The 23,267-nt window shown below is 42.3% G+C and overlaps 1 protein-coding gene across 15 annotated transcripts in view; it reads right to left on the reverse strand.

Moving 5' to 3' along the window:
- The window catches only part of NOX4 (NADPH oxidase 4), a 298,783-nt gene that overhangs the window by 7,047 nt on the left and 268,469 nt on the right, over positions 1-23,267 (reverse strand). For all 15 annotated transcript variants that reach the window (XM_056561416.1, XM_056561413.1, XM_056561415.1 and 12 more), the window contains 3 exons: positions 19,798-19,917; positions 3,103-3,211; positions 512-580 (listed from right to left, as the gene is read on the reverse strand). In XM_056561416.1, coding sequence (XP_056417391.1) covers positions 512-580; positions 3,103-3,211; positions 19,798-19,917 — 298 coding nt within the window. The remainder of the gene's footprint in view (positions 1-511; positions 581-3,102; positions 3,212-19,797; positions 19,918-23,267) is intronic.

The following is a 23,267-nucleotide window of genomic DNA, read 5'->3' on the forward strand; positions in this document are numbered from 1 at the left end:
ACTGGGTGGTTCCCGAGGCACACGTCATCAGAGAGCACTTAGACAGAAAAGAACAACCTTAACTTCAGAAGCTCATAAGTACTGAAAGGATTAAGATTTTTTTTATAGAAGTAATTTACAAATCTGTTTAACTTTCTGGAGCCAGTTGATATATAAAGAAAAGTTTTTTTCCTGGAATACCCCTTTAAATGTCTATCTACCTTCCAGTGACGAGGGCTCATGATATGTCCTCATTTTGCCCTCATTTGTCCTTACCCAGAACACTGTTTCACACCTCACCTTGTTCCATCACATTTGATAATCAGATGCTGTTTTCCATTTTTGTTTTAAGGAAAATAAGCGTTAATGATGAAAACATTCGAAGACGTGGTCAGGCGTGTAGAGGATAATTGCTTTTCCCCAGGAGGTTAGACGCGGAACATCACACAAGGCCGTAATGGTCTTCTCAGATGTAATTCTGAAACTATATGAGCAACAGCGCTGAAATGAGGGAGGACTCTTCGCAACCTACCTGTATCCCATCTGCTTGGCTCAGGTACAGCTGGATGTTCAGATAATCCGGTCGGTTTTCTTGCCAAAACTGAAACAAACAGAAAAATAGAATGAGACAAGCATTAAAGGGGTACTCCACCACTAGACATGTTATCCACTATCCACAGGATAGGGGTAAAGATTTCTGATCGCAGGGGTCTCGCTGCTGGGAACCCCCGCGATCTCCCTGCCGCACCCGGCGTTTGTTTAGTGTAGGAGCTTGTGACATCACGGCCGTGCCCCGCTCGCCTCCTTAACGGCCGTCATGCCCCCTCCCATAGACTTGAATTGAGGGGGTGTGGCCATGACATCACAAGCCTCCGCCTCGCATCGCCAGTCATGCGCTCCGTGCACCAGATGTCTGGGGTGCCGCAGCCAAGATACGGGGGTTTCCATTGGCGGGATCCCCGCGATCAGACATCTTTGGAGTACCCCTCTCTCTCTCTTCACCTTTGTGGCACTCACCTCTTGATTCCCGACCTTCTGGCTAGGATCAGAGAAATGTTTATAGATCCGGCCTGATGTTCGGGCAGTATATCTGCGCACATTCACCTATTTATTTATTTTTGTCTCACTGTGTCACTTTTTACGTGTTGTGTGTCCACAGGATTGTTAGCATGCGGTAGCCCTTCTGGGTGTCCCACCTAGCCGTCTAGGGGAGGTGTGTGTGGCCATTAGGTTCCACACTTCCAAGCAAAAACCCCGGGTACTCCTGCATGCTCGGGTACCGACCGTTTACGGCTCTGCGGGCAGATACCTTGGCTAACGCCAAGGGGGATCCCTTAGTAGCTTTGGCGAAAAGGGACATCGAACTTGGAACCTCGCAGGTACCTTTTGGTCCGGAGGCTTGTTGGGGGCCTCTCTCCTATCGGCTTTTTTTGTGTAACACGTTTTGCACTTTTTCTTGCACTTTCGGTGATTCGAGAGCACGTTCCTCAAAGATAGAACCCCTAAAACAGCTACAGAAAGGTAAATGTTCTTTTTGGAGTAGAATCTGCTTTGGCTAGTATAAGACAGTGTTCTTTATTTTGGTAAAAGGTGAATATATGCACTTCTAAGTACTTTGGTGACCACATTAAAGTAGACATTTATCCAACAATAAAAAAATATTGTATCGCGAGAAATGGGAACCCTTAATGATAGTTGCAGAAATGTAAGTACTGTGGCAAGCCAAGCCAGGTATACACTGTATGGCTCACCACTCTGTGTATAGGAGCAGGGACTCCTGCCTTTAACAAGAGTCCCTGCTCCTGTACATGTCCTGGGGTTACAGTGTTCTTTACCTGACAAGACTGAGCAGTGACTAGTCTTCAGTGGCCACATCAAAGTTGACACTCACCCAACAAAGGGGATGTTAACTAAGCAGCTAGGTATAGTGTATGCCTCACCACTCAGTGTACAGGAGCAGGGACTTTAACTGCCTTTAACAAGAGTTCCTGCTCCTGTATGTACCATTCCAGAGGATAGGATATGAGGTTGTGATATGAGATTGTGATATAAGGACAGGATATGAGGGTGGGATATGAGGGGATATATGAGGATGGGATATAAGAACAGGATATGAGCATGGCATATGAGGTTGGGATATGAGGTTGGGATATGAGGTTGGGATATGAGGATAGAATATTAAAATGAGGTATTAAGACATGATAGGAGGTCAGGATAGGAGGATGGGATAGGAGGTCGCGACATGAGGGGAGATATGAGAACAGGGTATAAGGGTGGGATAAAATGTTGGGATATGAGGACGGGGTGTGAGGGGGATAAGAGGATGGGATATGAGGGGAAATATGAGAACAGGGTATGTGGATGGGATAAGAGGTTGGGATATGCAGTGCAGATGTGAAGACGGGATAAGAGGTTGGGATATGAGGTGTAGATATAAGGACGGGATATGAGGGGAGATATGAGGGTCAGATATAAAGTTGGGATATGAAGACAGGATATTAGGACAGAATATGAGGTCGGGATATGAGGACGAGATATGGGGTAAGGATGTAAGGTCAGGATAAGAGGATAGGATATGGGGTTGGGATATTAGAATTGGATATTAGGTCAGGATATGAGGACGGGATATGCGGTCGGTGGGAGCACCATTATTGAATTTCCTCTGCCACAAGGTTTAGGTAGGAAGACAGTTTTTGATAAAATCAGAATAAACACCAGAAGACATCTGTAACACATCCATGTTGCCCAGTGTGGGCTGGGACTCATCTTAAGCTATTCTTGGTCTTTCTATGGTTTGTATTTATTATCCTCCAAGTAATTGTTACATTTCTATATACACAAGTACATTGCAGTTAACAGGGAGAATTATAGAGCATTACCAGAGCCGTAATATAACAGTGTATAGGAAATGATGCGATTACAATGTAACAATTCAGAGGCGGTAATAGGATTTCCAAGAGACTTTTGTGGGATAAGAATAATGAAAGAGCACAGGCCGAGCAAAGAATGAAAAGGACCCGAGCAAAATCTATAGTCCCGGCCTTTAGAATGGAAGGGTAAAGTAATTGGCTCCATTAGATAAGCTTTGGTGAGCAGAGTCTATGGTGACAAACATTAAATTACCTTTTTATAGAGGAGACACAGTAAATCAGCGAACCAGAGGAACGCCTGGATGTCTCTACATATCCACACAAAGTACAACCTCTGCAGTTTGTAGTCTTTCCACTTCTCCCTATGGAAATAACGTAAAATGAGAACATAATTAGAATGACTCCGGGGGGCCCCCATAAAGTGCCGTCACATAGGCGGCACTGGTTCACCGGTTTTATGTAAATAAAGCTTATCGGGGGTGATCCCATGATTAAAACTGAGAAGTTTTTTTTTTTTTTTTTTCCTCCTGTCTGTAGCACACCTGGGGGAGGGGTTAATTGATTAACTGCTCTCAGGTGTATAAAACTAACTGGGAAACTCTGTGAGCCCTGCTCTGACTGAGTCTAGCTGAAGCTGGGTCTGTATTCTAAAGTGTGGTATTATTAAGTGTTACATTTGAGAAGTTTTATAAGCAGAAGTTTAGAAAGCAGGAGTTGTAAGCAGGACCCACTGTAACTGTAAGTATTACACTCCCTTGATAAAAGTAGTTTTTCTTAATAGTTAATAACAGCTGTTTGTCACCAAGGATATGGACAGCAGGATTGGAGGTTTTCTTCAGTGCACATTGTGCCACATGTATACATCTCTGGAGCAGCAGCTTCAGGGTGAATACCGCTGTGACAAATGTGAGCATGTTGCCCACCTGGAAGCTCGTATTAGAGATCTAGAGGAGCAAAATGCAACATTGAGGGCGATTGACAATCTTACAGAGCAAGCAGTTAGTGGGGCAGAAATGGAGGTTGGAGAAACTAGCCAGGAGGCCCAAGTAGGGAGCTGGGTTAATGTAGTTAGAGGGACTGGAAAGGGGGCAAGGGAAAGGAAGGCCACTTCTGCTTCTGATCTCCCAAGTAAAATTGCCAAGTTGGGCGATGATGCGAGGGCCTCAGTATCAGAGATGGCAACCCTAGTGGATACTGGTCTCCCTAACAGCCGGGGGAACAGCTCAACTAGTAGTGTGGGGGATGGTAACGCAGGTGGGCCAAGACAGTTAGTTGTGGTAGGGGACTCTATAATCAGGAAGACGGATAGAATAATTTGTCGCCAAGACCACCTCAACCGAATGGTTTGCTGTCTCCCTGGTGCCAGGGTTCGGCATGTGGTGGAAAGGGTGGACAAATTACTAGGGGGGGCTGGGGATGACCCAGCTGTCGTGGTCCATGTGGGAACCAACGACAGAATACATGGTAGGTGGAGGTCCTTGAAGAATAATTACAAGGAACTAGGTGCCAAGCTGAAGGGAAGGACCTCTAAGGTTGTGTTCTCTGGAATACTTCCTGTGCCATGCGCATCGCAGGAAAGACAGCGGGAGCTTAGGGAGTTAAATGCATGGCTTAAGTCGTGGTGTGAGGGGGAAGGGTTTGGGTTTTTAGAGCACTGGGCTGACTTTTCATTGGGGTACAAACTCTATTCTACGGATAATTTGCACCTGAATGGAAGGGGGTCTGCTGTGCTGGGGGAGAGAATCCTGGAAGGGGTGGCTGAGTATTTAAACTAGGTGAGTGGGGGGAGGATAATAAAGCAAAGAAAGCAGACAGTGGGATGGATAGGTTAGAGAGGGGTCAGGACATAATGGCGGGTGGAGAGGAGTCCTGTGGGGGGAGGTTAAGAACAGTGGATAAGGAGATTCATGCGTTACAAACCAGCTGTAAAAATAAATGTAGCCCGAAAAATTGTAATCCCAATAATTCAAAAAATTCCATTAGCCCCAATAACTCAATAACTACAATAAGCCCCATTAACTCAAAAAATACCATTAGCCCCAATAACTTAAATAACAACGTTAGACGCAATAACGCAAAAAATCCCATTAGCCCCAATAACTTAAATAATAACGTTAGACCCAATAACTCAAAAAATCCCATTAGCCCCAATAACTTAAATAGTACAATTAGCCCTTATAACTCAAAAAATGACATTAACCCCAATAACTCTGAAAATCCCATTAGTGAGACTATATGTGTAAAACTTAATGGAAATGTAAAGTGTATGTTCACAAATGCCAGAAGCCTAGCAAATAAAATGGGGGAGCTTGAGGCCTTGATACTGGAGGAACATATTGATATAGTTGGGGTCACTGAGACATGGCTGGACTCCTCGCATGACTGGGCTGTCAATCTGCAGGGGTTTACATTGTTTCGCAAGGATAGAATGAACAGAAAAGGTGGTGGAGTCTGTCTGTATGTAAGAAGTGGTATGAAAGTCAGTGTGAACGATGCCATAGTGTGTGATGATTCTGAGGATGTGGAATCACTGTGGGTAGAATTACAAAAGGAGGGAAATACTGAAAAAATAATATTTGGGGTAATCTACAGACCCCCTAATATCACTGAAGAGATAGAAGGTCGGCTGCATAAACAAATATAGAGAGGGCCGCCCGGGCAGGTACAGTGGTAATAATGGGAGATTTTAACTATCCAGATATAGATTGGGGCCGGGGGTTGGCTAAAACTACAAAGGGGAGAAAATTCCTAAATTTATTGCAGGATAATTTTATGGGCCAGTTTGTGGAGGACCCAACAAGAAGTGATGCCTTGTTGGATCTGATCATTTCCAACAACGCAGAGCTGGTTGGTAATGTAACTGTGCGGGAAAACCTTGGTAATAGCGACCACAATATAGTTACTTTTGACTTAAAATGTAGAAAACAAAGACAGACGGGGAAAGCAAAAACATATAACTTTAAAAAGGCAAATTTCCCTGGGCTGAGGGCTGCACTACAGGACATAGACTGGGGGGAGGTGTTGTCAAATACTGATACAGAAGGTAAATGGGACATCTTTAAATCAACTCTAAATAACTATACAGCTAAATATATACCAAAGGGGAACAAATATAAACGATTAAAACTAAATCCTACATGGCTGACAAATGAGGTTAAAAGAGCAATAAACAACAAAAAAATAGCCTTCAAAAAATACAAATCTGATGGGTCAGCTATAACATTTAAACAGTACAAAGAGCTTAATAAAATCTGCAAAAATGTAATAAAAACAGCAAAAATTCAAAATGAGACACAGGTGGCCGAAGAAAGCAAAACTAATCCTAAATATTTTTTTAGATATATAAATGCAAAAAAACCAAGGACAGAGCATGTAGGACCCCTTAATAATGATAATGGGGAGGTTGTCACGGGCGATCAAGAGAAGGCGGAGCTACTGAATGGGTTCTTTAGTTCTGTATATACTATGGAAGAAGGAGCTGACATTGGTCAGGTCAGTGCTGGTAACACATCATATAATGTATTGAACTGGCTTAATGTAGAGATGGTACAAGGTAAGTTAAGTAAAGTAAATGTAAGCAAATCTCCAGGGCCGGATGGACTACACCCAAGAGTTCTTAGAGAGGTAAGTTCAGTAATATCTGTACCCTTGTTCATGATATTTAGAGATTCTCTGGTGTCTGGTATTGTGCCAAGGGACTGGCGCAAGGCTAATGTGGTACCAATCTTCAAGAAGGGCTCTAGGTCTTCGCCAGGCAATTATAGACCGGTAAGTCTAACGTGCATTGTGGGTAAATTGTTTGAAGGACTTATAAGGGATTACATACAGGAATACATAGGGGATAATAGTATTATAAGTGATAGCCAGCATGGGTTTACTAAGGATAGAAGTTGTCAAACCAATCTAATTTGCTTTTATGAAGAGGTGAGTAGAAGCCTTGACAGAGGAATGGCTGTGGATATAGTGTTTCTGGATTTTGCCAAAGCATTTGATACTGTCCCTCACAGACATCTGACAGGTAAGTTAAGGTCCTTGGGCTTGGAAACTTTAGTTTGTAACTGGATTGAACACTGGCTCATGGATCGTACCCAGAGAGTGGTGGTAAATGATTCGTACTCTGATTGGTCCCCGGTTATTAGTGGTGTACCCCAAGGTTCAGTACTGGGCCCGCTGCTGTTTAATTTATTTATCAATGATATAGAGGATGGTATTAACAGCTCTGTTTCTATCTTTGCAGATGACACCAAGCTTTGTAGCACGGTACAGTCTATAGAGGATGTGCATAAGTTACAAGATGACTTGGATAGACTAAGTGTCTGGGCATCCACTTGGCAAATGAGGTTCAATGTGGATAAATGTAAAGTTATGCATCTGGGTACTAATAACCTGCATGCGTCGTATGTCTTAGGGGGGATTAAACTGGCAGAGTCACTGGTAGAGAAGGATCTGGGTGTACTTGTAGATCACAGACTACAAAATAGCATGCAATGTCAGGCTGCTGCTTCCAAAGCCGGCAGGATATTGTCATGTATCAAAAGAGGCATGGACTCAAGGGACAGGGACATAATACTCCCCCTTTATAAAGCATTGGTGCGGCCTCACCTGGAATATGCTGTTCAGTTTTGGTCGCCTGTTCATAAAAGGGACACTGCGGAGTTGGAAAGGGTGCAGAGACGCGCGACTAAACTAATATGGGGCATGGAACATCTTAGCTATGAGGAGCGATTAAAGGAGTTACAATTGTTTAGTCTTGAGAAGAGACGTTTAAGGGGGGATATGATAAACGTATATAAGTATATAAATGGCCCATACAAAAAATATGGAGAAAAACTGTTCCAGGTTAAACCCCCCCAAAGGACGAGGGGGCACTCCCTCCGTCTGGAGAAGAAAAGGTTTAGTCTAAAGGGGCGGCACGCCTTCTTTACCGTGAGGACTGTGAATTTATGGAACGGTCTACCTCAGGAACTGGTCACAGCAGGAACAATTAACAGCTTTAAAGCAGGGTTAGATACATTCCTGGAACAAAATAACATTAATGCTTATGCAGAATTATAAAACTACATCCCTTTCCCTTATCCCCTTACATCCTTCCCTTCAATCCCCTGGTTGGACTTGATGGACGTATGTCTTTTTTCAACCATACTAACTATGTAAAGTATCTGATTGTTGGAGATCCAACCACTGGCACCCCCATGATAATGAGAAAGGAGGTCCCCTGCTTCAACCACTGGCCCCCCGATGATCATGAGAATGGAGGTCCCCTGTTTCAACCACTGGCACCACCATGATAATGAGAATAGAGGTCCCCTGTTCCAACCACTGGCACCCCCATGATCATGAGAATGGAGGTCATCTGTTTCAACCACTGGCACCCCCTTGATCATGAGAATGGAGGTCATCTGTTTCAACCACTGGCACCCCCTTGATCATGAGAATGGAGGTCATCTGTTTCAACCACTGGCACCCCCTTGATCATGAGAATGGAGGTCCCCTGTTTCAACCACTGGCACCCCCTTGATCATCAGAATGGAGGTCCCCTGTTTCAACCACTGGCACAACCATGATCATGAAAATGGAGGTCCCCTGCTTTAAACACTGCCCCCCCTCCTTGATGATGAAAATGGAGGCCCCCTGTTTCAACCACTGGCACCCCCATGATCATGAGAATAGAGGTCCCCTGTTCCAACCACTGGCAACCCCTTGATCATGAGAATGGAGGTCTACTGTCTCCCCATATGAATGAATCGGTGGTCGAGCATGGGCGTTGCCACTGCATTCACTCTCTACAGGACTGATGGAGATTGGCTATGCCAGTCCCTTAGCACAGTGTTTCCCCAAGCAGGGTGCCATGGGCTATTGTAAAACTACAACTCCTAGCATGCCCGAACAGCCTTCGGCTGTCCGGGCAATCTAGGAGTTGTAGTTTTGCAACAGCCTGTGGCACCCTGCTTGGGAAACACTGCCATAACCAAGGGTAAATTGGTCAACCATGCTCTGCAGCTCCATTTATTCGGAGGACAAGTCCCTCCTTTCTTGTAATCAATTGGGGCCCCAGTTTTTGGAAGTCCACTTGTCAGATATTTATCACCTATCCTGTGAGTGGCGCTGTTCCTGGAAGAAAGCAGCTATTTTTTTTTTCCAAACCTGGATAACCCTCTGGCTTTTCCAGTCTTGGAAAATATACACGCCCCATGAAGAGTCAACCAATTTGGGCAGCATAAAACTGGGGACAGGTTCCCTTTAAGCTGCTAGTATATTTTTTGGAATGTGGGATGAATCCGAAGAACATGTAGGAAACCTAAGTAAAAACGGGGAAAACATAAAATCCCAATATAGGTGTTGTCCTTGGTTGGATTCAAATCCGGTGCTTCAGTGCTGCAGGACAACAGTGATAAATAACCAAGGCTAGTGCAAAGATTTTTGCCATCCTAGGCAAAAGCTAATATTGCCTCCCCATTGGCCCGCCCTTAGACATGCCCCACCTTACTTCTGGAGTGACACACTGTAACAAACCTCCTCCTCATGCTCCTGGTTGAGTGAGTGGTTCGGATGCTGGTTGTCTAAATTTCTTAGACAGAGTGGTGCCCCCCATCAAGAGGGCGCTCTAGGCGACTGCCTATTTTGCCTATAGGTAGAGCAGGCTCTGGTGATAAGCGCTGTGCCGCTGTGCCATTCATATATAATGTGAAGGAAAATTGTGTAAATGAATAATCTTTATTTGCAGACACTCACTTTAGGGAGTTAGTATCAAGTGTTTTTCGGGACAGATCCTTATCAAGCCTCTTCCTTTGCCGGGAATTTAGGGAAGCTCATATATTCTAGATGTAAGACCCCCTCAGCCCTAGGTGCTATTTCCGGATCTTCAGCTGATAATAACATTTCCTAACTAAGAGCGCAATCGATAAGATAAGTAAATACAATGCGTCTAAGCCGGCCGGCTATCGAGTCTGCTGCCTCCGACTGACCCCACATAATCTGGATAAGCAGCTAAGGCCAAACTCAAGGGAATCCATTTAATAAAGTAGATGGCAAGCGAAGAGAGTGACATCCAATTCTCTTCGGAATTCGTGTCCTCAGCCTAACCCCAATATGACATTTGAGAAGAGAGATAATGAAGTGGGCCAGGCGGTCAGACTTTACATGTCTACTACTTCAAACCCTGTATCTGCCATCAAGACAACCACCTACCTGTGAGATGTATTGTATAACACAAGCACAATAATGAGAATATATATATGTGTGTGTATGTGTATATATATATCTATGTCCTACAAAGTCCTACAAGTCTACAAAGAAGACGTATGTTGCGGTGACAGGCAATATTGCACAGATATTTTATTTTCTAGTATCTTGAATACCATCATGTCTTATAGTCACATCCGAGGTGGCACTTAGGTTTCGGTATATTATCATGAGTAGTGTTGAGTACTGTGGAGTTTTTTTTTTACCCCACAGAACACATCAAAGTGATCTCATCCCTCCCTGCTTGTGGTCTAAAGAAGGCTCCTATACTATTTACTGTATTAGACTGGAGAGCGAATATGAGAATATGCGAATACGCAAATATTTGCGAATATCCCCATATTCGCGAACATCCTCATATTCACAAATATTGTCACTAAAATTAGATAGGTAGATAGTGACGATATTTGCGAATATGACATGACAATATTCAAAATGAAAAATGTCATAGACCCATTATCAATTCTGTATAGACCAAGAATATTAGGAGATAGATAGATAATATAGAGAGATAATATAGATAGATAGATTGATAGATAGATATGAGATAGATTGATAGATAGATATGAGATAGATAGATAATATAGATAGATATGAAATAGATATGAGAGATAGATAGATAGATAATATATATATATATATATATATATATATATATATATAGATAGATAGATAGATAGATAGATACTATAGATAGATATGAGATGGATAGATAGATAGATATGCGATAGATAGATATGAGAGAGATAGATAATATAGATAGATAGATATGAGATAAATAGATAGATAGATATGAGATAGATAGATAGATATGAGATAAATAGATAGAAAGATATGAGATAAATAGATAGATATGAGATGGATAGATATGAGATAGATATATAGATAGATATGAGATAGATAGATAGATAGATATGCGATAGATAGATAGATAGATAGATAGATAGATATGAGATAAATAGATAGATATGAGATGGATAGATATGAGATAGATAGATATGCGATAGAAAGATAGATAGATAGATAGATAGATAGCAACAGAAGAATGCAGCAGCCTAGTAGTGTGCACCTGTAGGCCAGGTCCATACAATAGTTTGGTATCAACTAAAGTACTGGCTGACTTATTCTTTGTCTGTATTTGCACATACGGGGGAGTGGCTACCTCCATGTTGGCCTTGCACCCCACCCACCTCTATCAGGTGTGTATATAAGGTGTCTTGGATGTTCCAGACCCTGCCATGCTTACTGAACTGTTCATACAGAGGCATATACACAGTGTAGGGTCCGTCCCAAGGAGGCCACCTTATCGCGGTGGGACGGTCCAAGCTATTTGACCGCCGGCGGAGACAAATTTGCGAGCTAAGTGCCTCACTATTTCATAGTTTCACATGTGCATCTATTACACCATAGCTGTATAGCTCTCCATGTTTTATCTGCATATTCATGTTTCATCTATATCTTTGTGCTGGCAGTGTGCTGCTGCATTCTTCTCTTGCTGTATATCTAGCCTAGTAGCGTGCACCTGTAGGCCAGGTCCATATAATAGTTTGGTATCAACTAAAGTGCTGGCTGACTTATTCTTTGTCTGTAGATAGATAGATAGATGTGAGAGAGATAGATAATATAGATAGACAGATATGAGATAAATAGATAGATAGATATGAGATAGATATGAGATAGATAGATATGAGCTAGATAGATATGAGATAGATAGATAGATAGATATGAGATAGATAGATATGAGATAGATAGATAGATAGATATGAGATAGATAGATATGAGATAGATATGAAATAGATAGATAGATATGAGATAGATAATATAAATAGATAGATAATATAGATGGGTAGATAGATATCCGCATGCGCAAAGCGAAAATAACCGTGAATATATCGACAATGCAAATTTTCGCGAATATGAGACTAATATTCGTCCATATATTCATGAAATATCGCGAATTCGAATATGGCCTATGCCTATGCCGCTCATCACTAATCATGAGCTCTGGGTCTTGGCTTCTGGCTGTAAATGAACACTACACTGAGTGACCGTAACACTGCTCTCACCCGTGTAGTGTCCCCTAGAAGTGAGGGTGCAATAATGGAGGACTGTGACCAGGACATTAAGATGGACAAATAGAATAATAATGTTTAAAGTAGCATCGGAATTTTTTTTTGTTTGCTTATATAGTGCAACATAGGGTATTACAGATGAATCTTAAAGAGGTTCTTGTATATGCTTGTGCTCACCTGCTGTGGCTGACATGGCAGGCATGAGATAGGCTCCATGTTGTGTTGCAATTCAATTACTGAAGTGGTTGTGTAATGCCGCCTTCATTTCTCATGAATCCTCTGGCTTTGGGGTGTGGTGTTTGATCAATACAACTAGTCATCAAATTAGGCTGCTGGTGCTAGAGTTTACCCAGATTGTTTTCACCGTGATTTGCACAATTGTGGTGAAATATCACCATTTTTGACACAATGTAGGAAAATTATGTTTATATCAATAAAAATAAAGCAAAAACACAATGTGTGAACTCAGCCTCAGAAAAGATATATAACTAATACCAGATAGCAGCTGCAGTATACAGATAGAGCTGTAGGGGAGGTGTATAACTACTATATAAACTGATCCCATAGAGATAGCAGCAGCAGTATACAGATAGAACTGGTGTGGAGATGTAAAACTACTATATATCCTGATCCCATAAAGATAGCAGCAGTATACAGATAGAGCTGGAGGAGAGGTGTAAAACTACAATATATCCTGATCTCACACAGACAGCCAGTGTATAAATAGAGCTGGAGAAGAGATGTATGACTACTATATATCCTGATCTCATAGACATAGCAGCAGCAGTATACAGATAGAGCTGGAGGGGAGGTGTATAACTACTATATATCTTGATCACATAGAGATAGCAGGAGTTTACATATCAGGGCGGGAGGAGTCTGGAGATAGCAAGAATGATCTGGTAAGTAATGATGTCCTTCTGTAGTTCACACGATGTCAGCTGAAGCAGGACTGACCACTTCCTCTGACACATTAAGCACAGTATTAAAGTAGAAATAAAAGAAAAAGGAAGGAGGATGGCGCCTCATTTAATTCTGTGGATAAGGGTGTGTTAGAAAGCTCATCTCTCACCTTCTAACGCCCTTGGGTGCATGCATATCACCCCTAAAAAAGGGGTACTGTAGAAGCGTGGATCTGCAGCCCGTCAGTGCGAATGCTGGTATCCTTGGCAGGAACCCGTCAGAGGAAATGAAGAAAAAGGCACTGGATGGTACTGAATCCGTGATGGTCACATACAGAACGCAGAGTTCAGAAGTGATTGTATTCTTAATATTGTTAAGCAGGCAAAGCAGGATGTGGATGTTCTTGTCCATCTAGGGACAAATGACCTGGCTTGCAATTAAGTTTCAGAGGTGAAGGAATATTTTATCACACTTGTTAATGATGTACAGGATTTTGCAACCACTGTTTCATTTTCTGAAGTTTTGCCTGTGCATAACGTTCAGAATGATAGGCAGAGCCGCATTAAGGTGTTCAACTTATGTCTTAGTAAATGGTGTCAAGAGCAAGGATTTGGCTTTGTGTCTCATGATAGCTCTACTTGGAATAGAAAGGAACTGTATATAAAAGATGGTTTGCATCTTTTTCTCAAAGGAACAAATGTACTCAGAGAAGAATTCCTAGAATTTGCTAAGGAGTATTTAAACTAGGAAGGGGGAGGGAGGGGGGGGGGGGGGTAAGAGTGAAAATCCATGAGTGCAATTGCCCCCTGAAACAATGCCAGAACATGTCGGTAGCACAGAGGTTAAGAAATGACAAGCTCAGAGTCCTGTCTACAAATATCTGCAGTCTAGGTAATAAAATCAATGAACTTGGGTCAATAATGGAATCTGAAAATGTAGATTTATTGGCTGTTACTGAGACATGGTTTAATGAAAGTAATGACTGGGACATATCCATACCAGGGTACTCTTTATACAGAAGAGACAGAGAAGGCAAGAAAGGAGGAGGAGTGGCCCTATATGTGAAATATAACATAAAATCTAACCTAAGATAAGTTAGTGAGGCCAACATGGAGTCAGTTTGGGTTATGTTGCAGTTTGGTAATCATGCAGTAACTCGTGTAGATGTGATATACAGACCACCTGGCCAAGTTAAAGAATTAGATGATCTACTAGTTGAAGAAAGAGCTAAAATGACAATGAAAGGAGAAGTTATCATTATGGGAGACTTCAATCTTCTGGATATAAACTGGAAAACCAAAAAAGCAAGTTCTGCCAGGAGTACAGATATTCTAAATTCCCTACTGGGATTATCTCTACAAGAAGTGGTTGAGGAGCCAACGCGGAAGGAGGCCATTTTGGATTTGGTATTCACAAATGGGGATTTTGTATATGATGTTATTGTGGGCAAAAGCTTGGGATCTAGTGATCACCAGTCAGTGTGGTTTAATATGAGAACAGTGAAGGAGTCACACCACACAAAAACAAAAGTTTTAGATTTTAGAAAAACAGACTTTTCAAAAATGAGATTAGTCATAAATGAGTCCCTATCAGACTGGAATGGATTACATGGAGTCCAGGAGAAATGGGACTACTTAAAAGAAGCATTATTGAAGGCAACAGAAAATTGCATCAGAAAAAGGAAGAGACCACTGTGGTACTCAACAGAAGTGGCCAAAATCATAAAAAACAAAAAGCTAGCATTTAGTAATTATAAAACAACCCAGAGCAATGAAGATAGGGAACACAAAGATATGTATCAGGGTTGATGTTCCTGGAGGGATCCACTAAATGGAAAAGGATTTAGGAAAACTAGAAGAATGGTCAGAACTCTGGCAACTGAAACTTTATGTGGATAAGTGCAAGATAATGCACCTGGGGCGTAAAAACCCTCGGGCAGTATATAGAATATTTGACACAGTCCTGACCTCAGTATCTGAGGAGAGGGATTTAGCAGCAATTATTTCAGAAGACCTAAAGGTAGGAAGACAATTTAATAGAGCAGCAGGAAACACTAGCAGAATGCTTGGATGTATAGGGAGAGGTATAAGCAGTAGAAAGAGAGAAGTGCACATGCCGCTGTACAGAACACTGGTGAGACCTCACTTGGAGTATTGTGTGCAGTACTGGAGGCCGTATCTCCAGAAGGATATAGATACTTTCAGACTGCCATACACATCATGCACCATGATACCAGCCGTTCATTGATTCGAACAAAGACACGCCCTCATGCTTGCTATTGGTCTGGATGCGAACACGTGACCCAGGACACGTCCTCGCTCACCCTAGCGATGTTTTGTACATGCAAGCAGTAGTGCACCACACTACTGACAGATCACGCTCTGTTTATGCTTACATTATGTCAGCCTCTATCTGACTTGTACTGCCGGGTCGCACTATGTCCCGCGAACGCTCCACCACAGAATCCGAAGTTCTTTTTCTGATTTTATTCAATTCTAATTTAGGATTTATTTTTGCTGGTTGAAGTTTTCCAAATGAGAATGATTTTATTGTTCACTATATGTTTTTACTATTATTCAATGTTTTATGCTATGGATGGGAGTGTCCTTGAGTGACCCTAAAATCCCACCCACTTACCGTAATTTTCGCCGTATAAGAAGCACTTTTTCTTCCCCAAAACTAGGGGGAAAAAGTCGGTGCGCTTATACGGCGAATACACACCTATCGCGGCGGTCCATGCGGCCATCAACGGCCAGGACCCGCGGCTAATACAGGACATCACCAATCGCGGTGATGCCCTGTATTAACCCTTCAGACGCGGCGATCAAAGCTGACCGCCGCATCTGAAGGGAAAGTGACACTAACCCGGCTGTTCAGTCGGGCTGTTCGGGACCGCCGCGATTTCACCGCGGCGGTCCCGAACAGCCCGACTGAATAGCCGGGTTAGTGCTTACAGGACACCGGGAGGGACCTTACCTGCCTCCTCGGTGTCTTCTCCTTTCAGGGATCCCCTGTATGGCCGGCGCTCTCCTTCCTCGTCATCACGTCGTCGCGTACATGCATCGGCGTGCGTAATGACGTGATGGCGGCGACGGAGAGCGAGGATACCCTGCCGGCAGCAGAGACGTTCCGGAGCGACGGGGACACGGCGACAGCGATGGAGCGACATCCAGGGCAGCGGTGACGGGTCCGGAGCGGCGGGGACACGTGAGTATTACCTCCTCCTGCAGTGGTCTTCAATCTGCGGACCTCCAGATGTTGCAAAACTACAACTCCCAATGGCTGTCCGGGCATGCTGGGAGTTGTAGTTTTGCAACATCTGGAGGTCCGCAGGTTAAAGACCACTGTTGGGTTCAAAATCTTAACTTTTTAGATTTTGCCCCTAAAAATTGGGTGTGTCTTATACGCCGGTGCGTCCTATAGGACGAAAACTAATGGCGCCATTTTCATCTGTATATAAAAGATTGTATGTAACACCTTGTGCTCATGCTAATCTGAAGAAGGGGGATTCAACCTCCGAAATGCGTTATTGCCTTTTTATTATTTTATTCAAGTATTAATAAAAGGATTGATTCTTTACCATTACATCTGAACTCTGCGTTCTGTATGGGACCATCACGGATTCAGCACCATCCAGTGCCTTTTTCTTCATTTCTACATTAGGCACAGTAACTTAGGGAAAGAGTGTTTTTTTTTTTTTTTTTTTTAAATAGTGTTTTAAACTTCAAACGAAACAACCAGTGAACTTGGAGACTAAAACTTTCTTCTGTATTTAGTCATATTAAAATCCATCATAGCATCGATACCATAGGAAACCAACATGTCTAAGTCATGACTACCAGGGCAGAGTAGACCCAGGGTTATGTCCAGGAGAACATATGATGTGAAGAAGGGCAAGCTGAACTTTGTAGTACTAGAGTGTTTTATTATACTTTATTATTTTCATATGTAGTAGGTTTTATTTCATATCACTTGTACGCTTTCAAAATTATTTCTCAATTAAAGGGTACCTCTCATCAAAAAAACTTTTGATATATTATAGATTAATGTATGCAGAATAAATTTACAATTGCATGTTATTAAAAAATATGCTTCTTTCTATTTAATGTTCCACTTTGAAGAAATGACCACTAGGGGTCTCCCTAAAAGTCCTGGCAGCAAGCATTTCAGACTCATGCTGGAGTCCTAAACACTACGAGCTGCCAGTCTGCTTTGTTCACAAAGGAGAACACTCAGAGCTGCCAGCCTGCTTTGTTCACAGCCTGTTTGGCTGTGAACAAAGCAGGCTGGCAGCTCTGAGTGTTTAGGACTCCAGCATGAGTCAGAAATGCTTGCTGACAGGACTGATCGGGAAAAATACAATAGAAAGAGGCATAGTTTGCATGAACATGCTACTGGAAAGTTATTCAACATTCATTAATATAAAATATATCAAAAGTGTGTGGGAGAATTCAAGAAGGAAATGTCCCTGGACAGTCTAGACTGTGCATTTGTTCACTGTAGCTATGAGTGTGGGTCACGTTATGTAAAGGTCTGCAGTATAAAGTGAATAAGAGTTCAGGGACAGTTTGTCTAGTGGGTACACCAGCACACTTATTCTCGATGGTGTAGGGAAAGATCCACTGCTGCTGAGTACCAAGAAAGAGGGACAGCTCCACATGCCTATAAAGTTTTATAGCTGTTAACCTGAAGCCCAAAGTTTCCCCGACTTTAAAGGGGTACTCTGGTGCTAAGACATCTTATCCCCTATACAAAGGATAGGGGATAAGATGCCTGATCGTGGGGGTCCTGCCGCTGGGGACCCCCGTGATCTTCCACGCCGCACCCCGTTAGAATCAGTCCCCGGAGCGTGTTCGCTCCGGGTCTCATTACTGGCGATCAGGGGGACGGAGCATAGTGATGTCACGGCTCTGCCCCCGTGTGACATCACGCTCCGCCCCCTCAATGCAAGCCTATGGGAGGGGGCGTGACAGCTGTCACGTCCCTCCAATAGACTTGCATTGAGGGGGCGGAGCCGTGATGTCACTATGCTCTGTCCTCTTGGTCGAGATGGACTCAGCCCAAGGACCTCCAGCGGTTTCGGAAGCCGCTAAAGGTGGGTGCTCCCCAGCGGCTGGACCCCCGCAATCTGACATCTTATCCCCTATCCTTTGGATAGGGGATAAGATGTCTAGGGGCGGAGTACCCCTTTAATGCAAAAGACCCTGAAAACCAATGTAAGGGAATTTCAGAAACAGCTAAGCATTTTTTACTTCTATAGAGGGAAACGGAAAGAGGGGCACTCATGACCAAACTTTTTGTTAGATGTTATGTGTACATTATTGATGTTTTGTATTGTTATATTCTCTTTCATGCTACACAATGTTTTACATTGCAACTCTGCTATGTAACCAGACAGTGTTAAGGCTATTAAGGGTTACCCCATTCTAATACCACTCTAAAACTGCATCTTCAATAAGAAATTCCAAGGTTTAGCTATTTCAGCCTATTTTTAGGAGGAGACAGGATTCAGCAGAGAAGGGAGCCAGAAAAAGAGCATTCTGTGAGGATAAGTTGTACAAGAGCCTCACACTTCCAAACTAGAACTCTTAAGCTTTGGGTCAAGCCTAGTGCACTTGTGGGCTGTCAGGTCATGTATATCGTAAAGCATTGCACCCTGCAGCTGGGAATTGTGGTACAAAAGTTTGTTTACCCCAGGACTGGGAGCAGTTATATTCCTGTATCTAAGAAGCTGACTACAAAAGGCTAGAGAAAGAGCTAAAGAAGGCTACTGTTTATAGTTATTTTGAAACCCATCTCTAGCCAATGCAAAGCTTGTCTAAATACTCTGCAAAAAGACTACACCTCCATCTCAGAGATTACTTGTTTATCAAGAGAAGAGAACTGTGAGATACCGTCTTTGGCTGGGTATATGCATTTTACCATTAAAGGGGTACTCCGCTGCTCAGCGTTTTGAACAAACTGTTCCAAACGCTGGAGCCGGCGCCAGGAGCTCATGACATCATAGCCCCGCCCACTCATGATGTCAAGCCCTGCCCCTCAATGCAAGTCTATGGGAGGGGGCGTGACAGCTGTCACGCCCCCTCCCATAGACTTGCATTGAGGGGGGCAGGGTGTGACATCATGAGGGGGCGGGGCTATGACATCACAAGCTCCCGCCGCCGGCTCCAGAGTTCGAAACAGTTTGTTCCAAACGCTGAACAGCGGAGTACGCTTTTAAGGACATCCAAAGTATCACCTTCAAGGAGACTTAGAGAGGGAATGCCCTAGAAGATCACGACCACTTTCATCTCAGTATAACCCCTCTTCACTGCACTAGTCTAAGGACTGTGGAAGGTCTGATAGAAGCAATGCAGCCACCATGACAACTGAGGACTACAACGCTCATCATTCATCCACCTACACGTCCCAACAGCTCCTCCATCACCAATGCACTCAATGTGGGTTGCTGTAGATGCATTACACCCAGGTATTAAGGAATGGATAGTTAGAATGAGAAATTGAGTTTTTACCAGTTTTCTACTGTATACTATGCTAAATATGCTCCAAAGGCTATAACGGGAATACGGTTCATCTTCATCCCACAAGGTGCTCAGTCATTTCTCTACAGCTACCCTAAATGTACTAAATAGTAACCACTTCCGCATATAGGTTTAGCACAATCAAACAAATACTTTCTTATATAACATAATTGTTAGAACATATATAAATCATAGCATTGGTCTACGTACAATAACTGGTTAAATATGGAAGCATATGGGGTGACTCCGATCCCTCCTGCAATACAAAGGCTGACTTCATAATTCAAAGCTTCTTCTGATGGGCTCCCGAAGGGTCCATCAATATAGATCCTGCAGATACAAAAAGTCAACAATGTTATTTCACCAGGCAGAATCGTCATGTAATGGGGGATCAAGTATAATGGTGTAATAGTCATATGTACATTGCACCTATACCAACAATAAATAATACTAATACGAAGTACTGCAATGGTAAAATTACTGTAGTAAACATCTTCATTTATTGTACCCTATGAGGGTTATCAGGAACATGTAACATCTACTCTTCAGGGTCCTCTTGTAAGCAACACATAGTGGTGGCTGCCATTGTATGGATACAGCCATAGAGACCCTAACCCAAAGTAATGACCTAGGTTTTCAATTCTAGCCTTCACACCAGGTCCTCACCCTTTTTATATACCAGAGCTCCCTGTATGGGAAATATGACAGTATAAAAAGCTCAAGTAGCCATAGTCAGGAGATACCATGGTCAACACTGCTCCAAATAGCACATCCATACTTCTTTCCTTCCCCCTTTCTACGCCTTCTCTTCCCTCCCCTTTTATTAGCTCCATATTTGTCCCAGTGTCTTTCCAATTCCTTCTCTTTTCTCATTCTCTTTCCTCCTCTATTTCCTTCTTCATCTTTCTCTTTCCACATTTTCCTTCCTCATCTTTCTCTTCCTTCTTCCATTTCTTTCCTCCTCTTTCTCTTTCCTCCTCTTTCTCTTTCCTCTCCCTTTTCCCTTCATCCTTTCAGCTTATATACAATTAAATAATATGACTTGTGACTGATATCAGAATCCAGCATCCATAGTGACCCAGGTGACCCGCTCGCCCTGTGCACTGACCCGCACCTGAGAAGCTAAACATTCCCTAAGTGGATAATATATAACCCTGTGACAGCACAAAAAAGTCCATGAATACAAGTAAGAAAACCTCCATTCTCTTTCCTCATTTTCATTCCTCCTGATCCTTTTTCCTCATTCTCTTTTCTCCTCCATTTCTTTCATCCTCTTTCTTTTTCCGCCTCAATGTCCTTCCTCCTCTTTCTCCTTCCTCATATTCTTCCCTCCTTCATTTCTTTCATCTGACTTCTCCTCCTCCATTTCTCTCACTCTAATTTTATTTCCTCCTGCTCTTTCCTCCCCAATTTCTTTAATCCTACTTCTCTTTCCTTCTTTCTTTTTTCTCCACAATTTCTTTTCCCCCCTTATGTTTCCTCATTCTTTTTCCTCCTCTATTTCCTTCCTCCTATTTTTCTTTCCTATTCTATTCCCTCTTCCATTTCTTTCTTCCTCCTTCATTTCTTTCACCCTATTTTATTTTCCATTTCTTTCCTCCATTCTCTTTCCTCCTTCTTTTCCTTCCTCTTCTTTCTCTTTCCTCCTTTATTTCTTTCAATCTACTTCTATTTACGGTACTCCTCAATTTCCCCTCTTCTCTTTCCTCCTCAATTTTATTCACTCTACTTTTTTTCCTCCTCCATTTCTTCCCCCCTTATTCTCTTTCCTCCTCTTTTTCCCCTCCTTTTTCTTTTCTCTCCATTCTCTATCCTCCTCCTTTTTATTCACCCTACTCTTTCTTCTTTCATTTTTTTCACTCTGCTTCCTCCTCTATCTTCTTCTCCATTTTCTTTTCTCCCCATTCTCTTTCCTCCTCCATTTCTTTTAACCTCCTTCTCTTTCCTCCTCCATTTACTTCCTCCTTTTTTATTTTTTCCTCCTCCATTTCTTTTACCCTACTTCTCTTTCCTCCTCTATCTTCTTCCCCATTTTCTTTTCTCCCCATTCTCTTTCCTCCTCTATTTCCTTCCTCCTTTTTCTTTGTCCTCCTCCATTTCCTTCCTCCTTTTTCTTTTTCCTCCTCCATTTCCTTCCTCTTTTTTTCCTCCTCCATTTCTTTCGCCCTACCTCTCTTTCCTCCTCTTTCTTTCTCTTTCTTTTCTCCTCATTCTCTTACCTCCTCCATTTCTTTTACCCTACTTCTCTTTTCTCCTCCATTTTTCTTACCCTACTCATCTACCCCCTCTTATACATTCAATTTATATAAAATGAAATTATAGGGACCCAGGTGGCCCTGTGCACTGACCCGCACCTGAGAAGCTAAACATTCGCTAAGTGGATAATATATAACCTTGTGACAGCACAAAAAAGTCCACAAATACATCAAAGTAAGAAAACCTCCATTATGAAGTAGATATTATGATGAGTGACACAAGATAATCCACTAGCATGTTCTGCCGAATAACCCATAATTCCTAATCTACTAAAATACTGAGATGTTTTTTTTTGCCAATTTTGTATGTTTTTCAATCAAAAGCGGCATGCCAGCAATAATGAAGGAACCAATAAGAATATAAATGGATTGCTTAGCTCTTATCTAGGAAGTTAATGAATGACATATTGGTATTCATGCCTTTGGGAACAAAAATATTACAAAGCTCCTTGTGTAAGCAGCAGACAGCTGGGCCATTTGTGTTTGCTTGCATACAGCAAACAGCTATAATGGGGAAGGAATATGCATGTGGAATAATATACAACACTTTTACAATGCATACAGATAATAGAAAATATATACATTTTTGTAAATTCAGGAGACAGAATTTTATGTAGGCACAGATAGTACTGCCTCCCTGTCTCTACCAGAAAATAGTGTAAGCACAAAAATAGATGCCTCTACGTCTCTCCTTGTAAATTATGTGAGCACATTTCTTGTATATTCCTGTTTCTACCTGAAAATAGTGTAGGCACTGTAATGTCCTAGTCTGGTCCGAAGGGTTAAAGTTTTCTTGTATCTGGGTTAGCTTATGTTAGGTTGTTGTGGTTACACCCTGACCTATCGTGGTTTTGTCTCACCAACCTATCAGATACTTGGTGTGACCACACCTGTTTAGCTGGCTATTTAACCCCTTAAGGACCCAGCTCATTTTGTCTGATCACGGGGGGTCCCGCTGCTGGGAACCTCCGCGATCTCTCCTATAGCACCCCGTGTCATCTGCTGCACTTTTTATAAAAATTTTTATGATATGTGAAGTGACCAAAAATGCACAATTTTGGACTTTGGTATTTTTTTTATGTTATTTTTTACGCCAATGACCGTGCAGTTTAGATAACCTTATATTTCAATAGTTTAAATATTTACGCATGCGGCGGTACCCCATGATTATTTTTATTACATTATTTTATTTTAACAATGGGAAAGGGGGGGGGGATTCAAACTTTTATTAGGAAGGCGTTAATTAACTTATTTTTTAACACTTTATTATTATTATTATTATTATTATTTTTTAGCCCTCATATGGGGTTACAACACAAAATCTTTTGATTGCATATACTGATCAATGCTATGCCATAGCATAGCATTGATCAGTGTTATCAGTGCTCTGCTGCTCCAGCCTGCTGAAGCTTCCTGGAGCAGCAG

This window comes from Hyla sarda, chromosome 2 (assembly GCF_029499605.1).
Source record: "Hyla sarda isolate aHylSar1 chromosome 2, aHylSar1.hap1, whole genome shotgun sequence".
NCBI lineage: Eukaryota > Metazoa > Chordata > Amphibia > Anura > Hylidae > Hyla > Hyla sarda.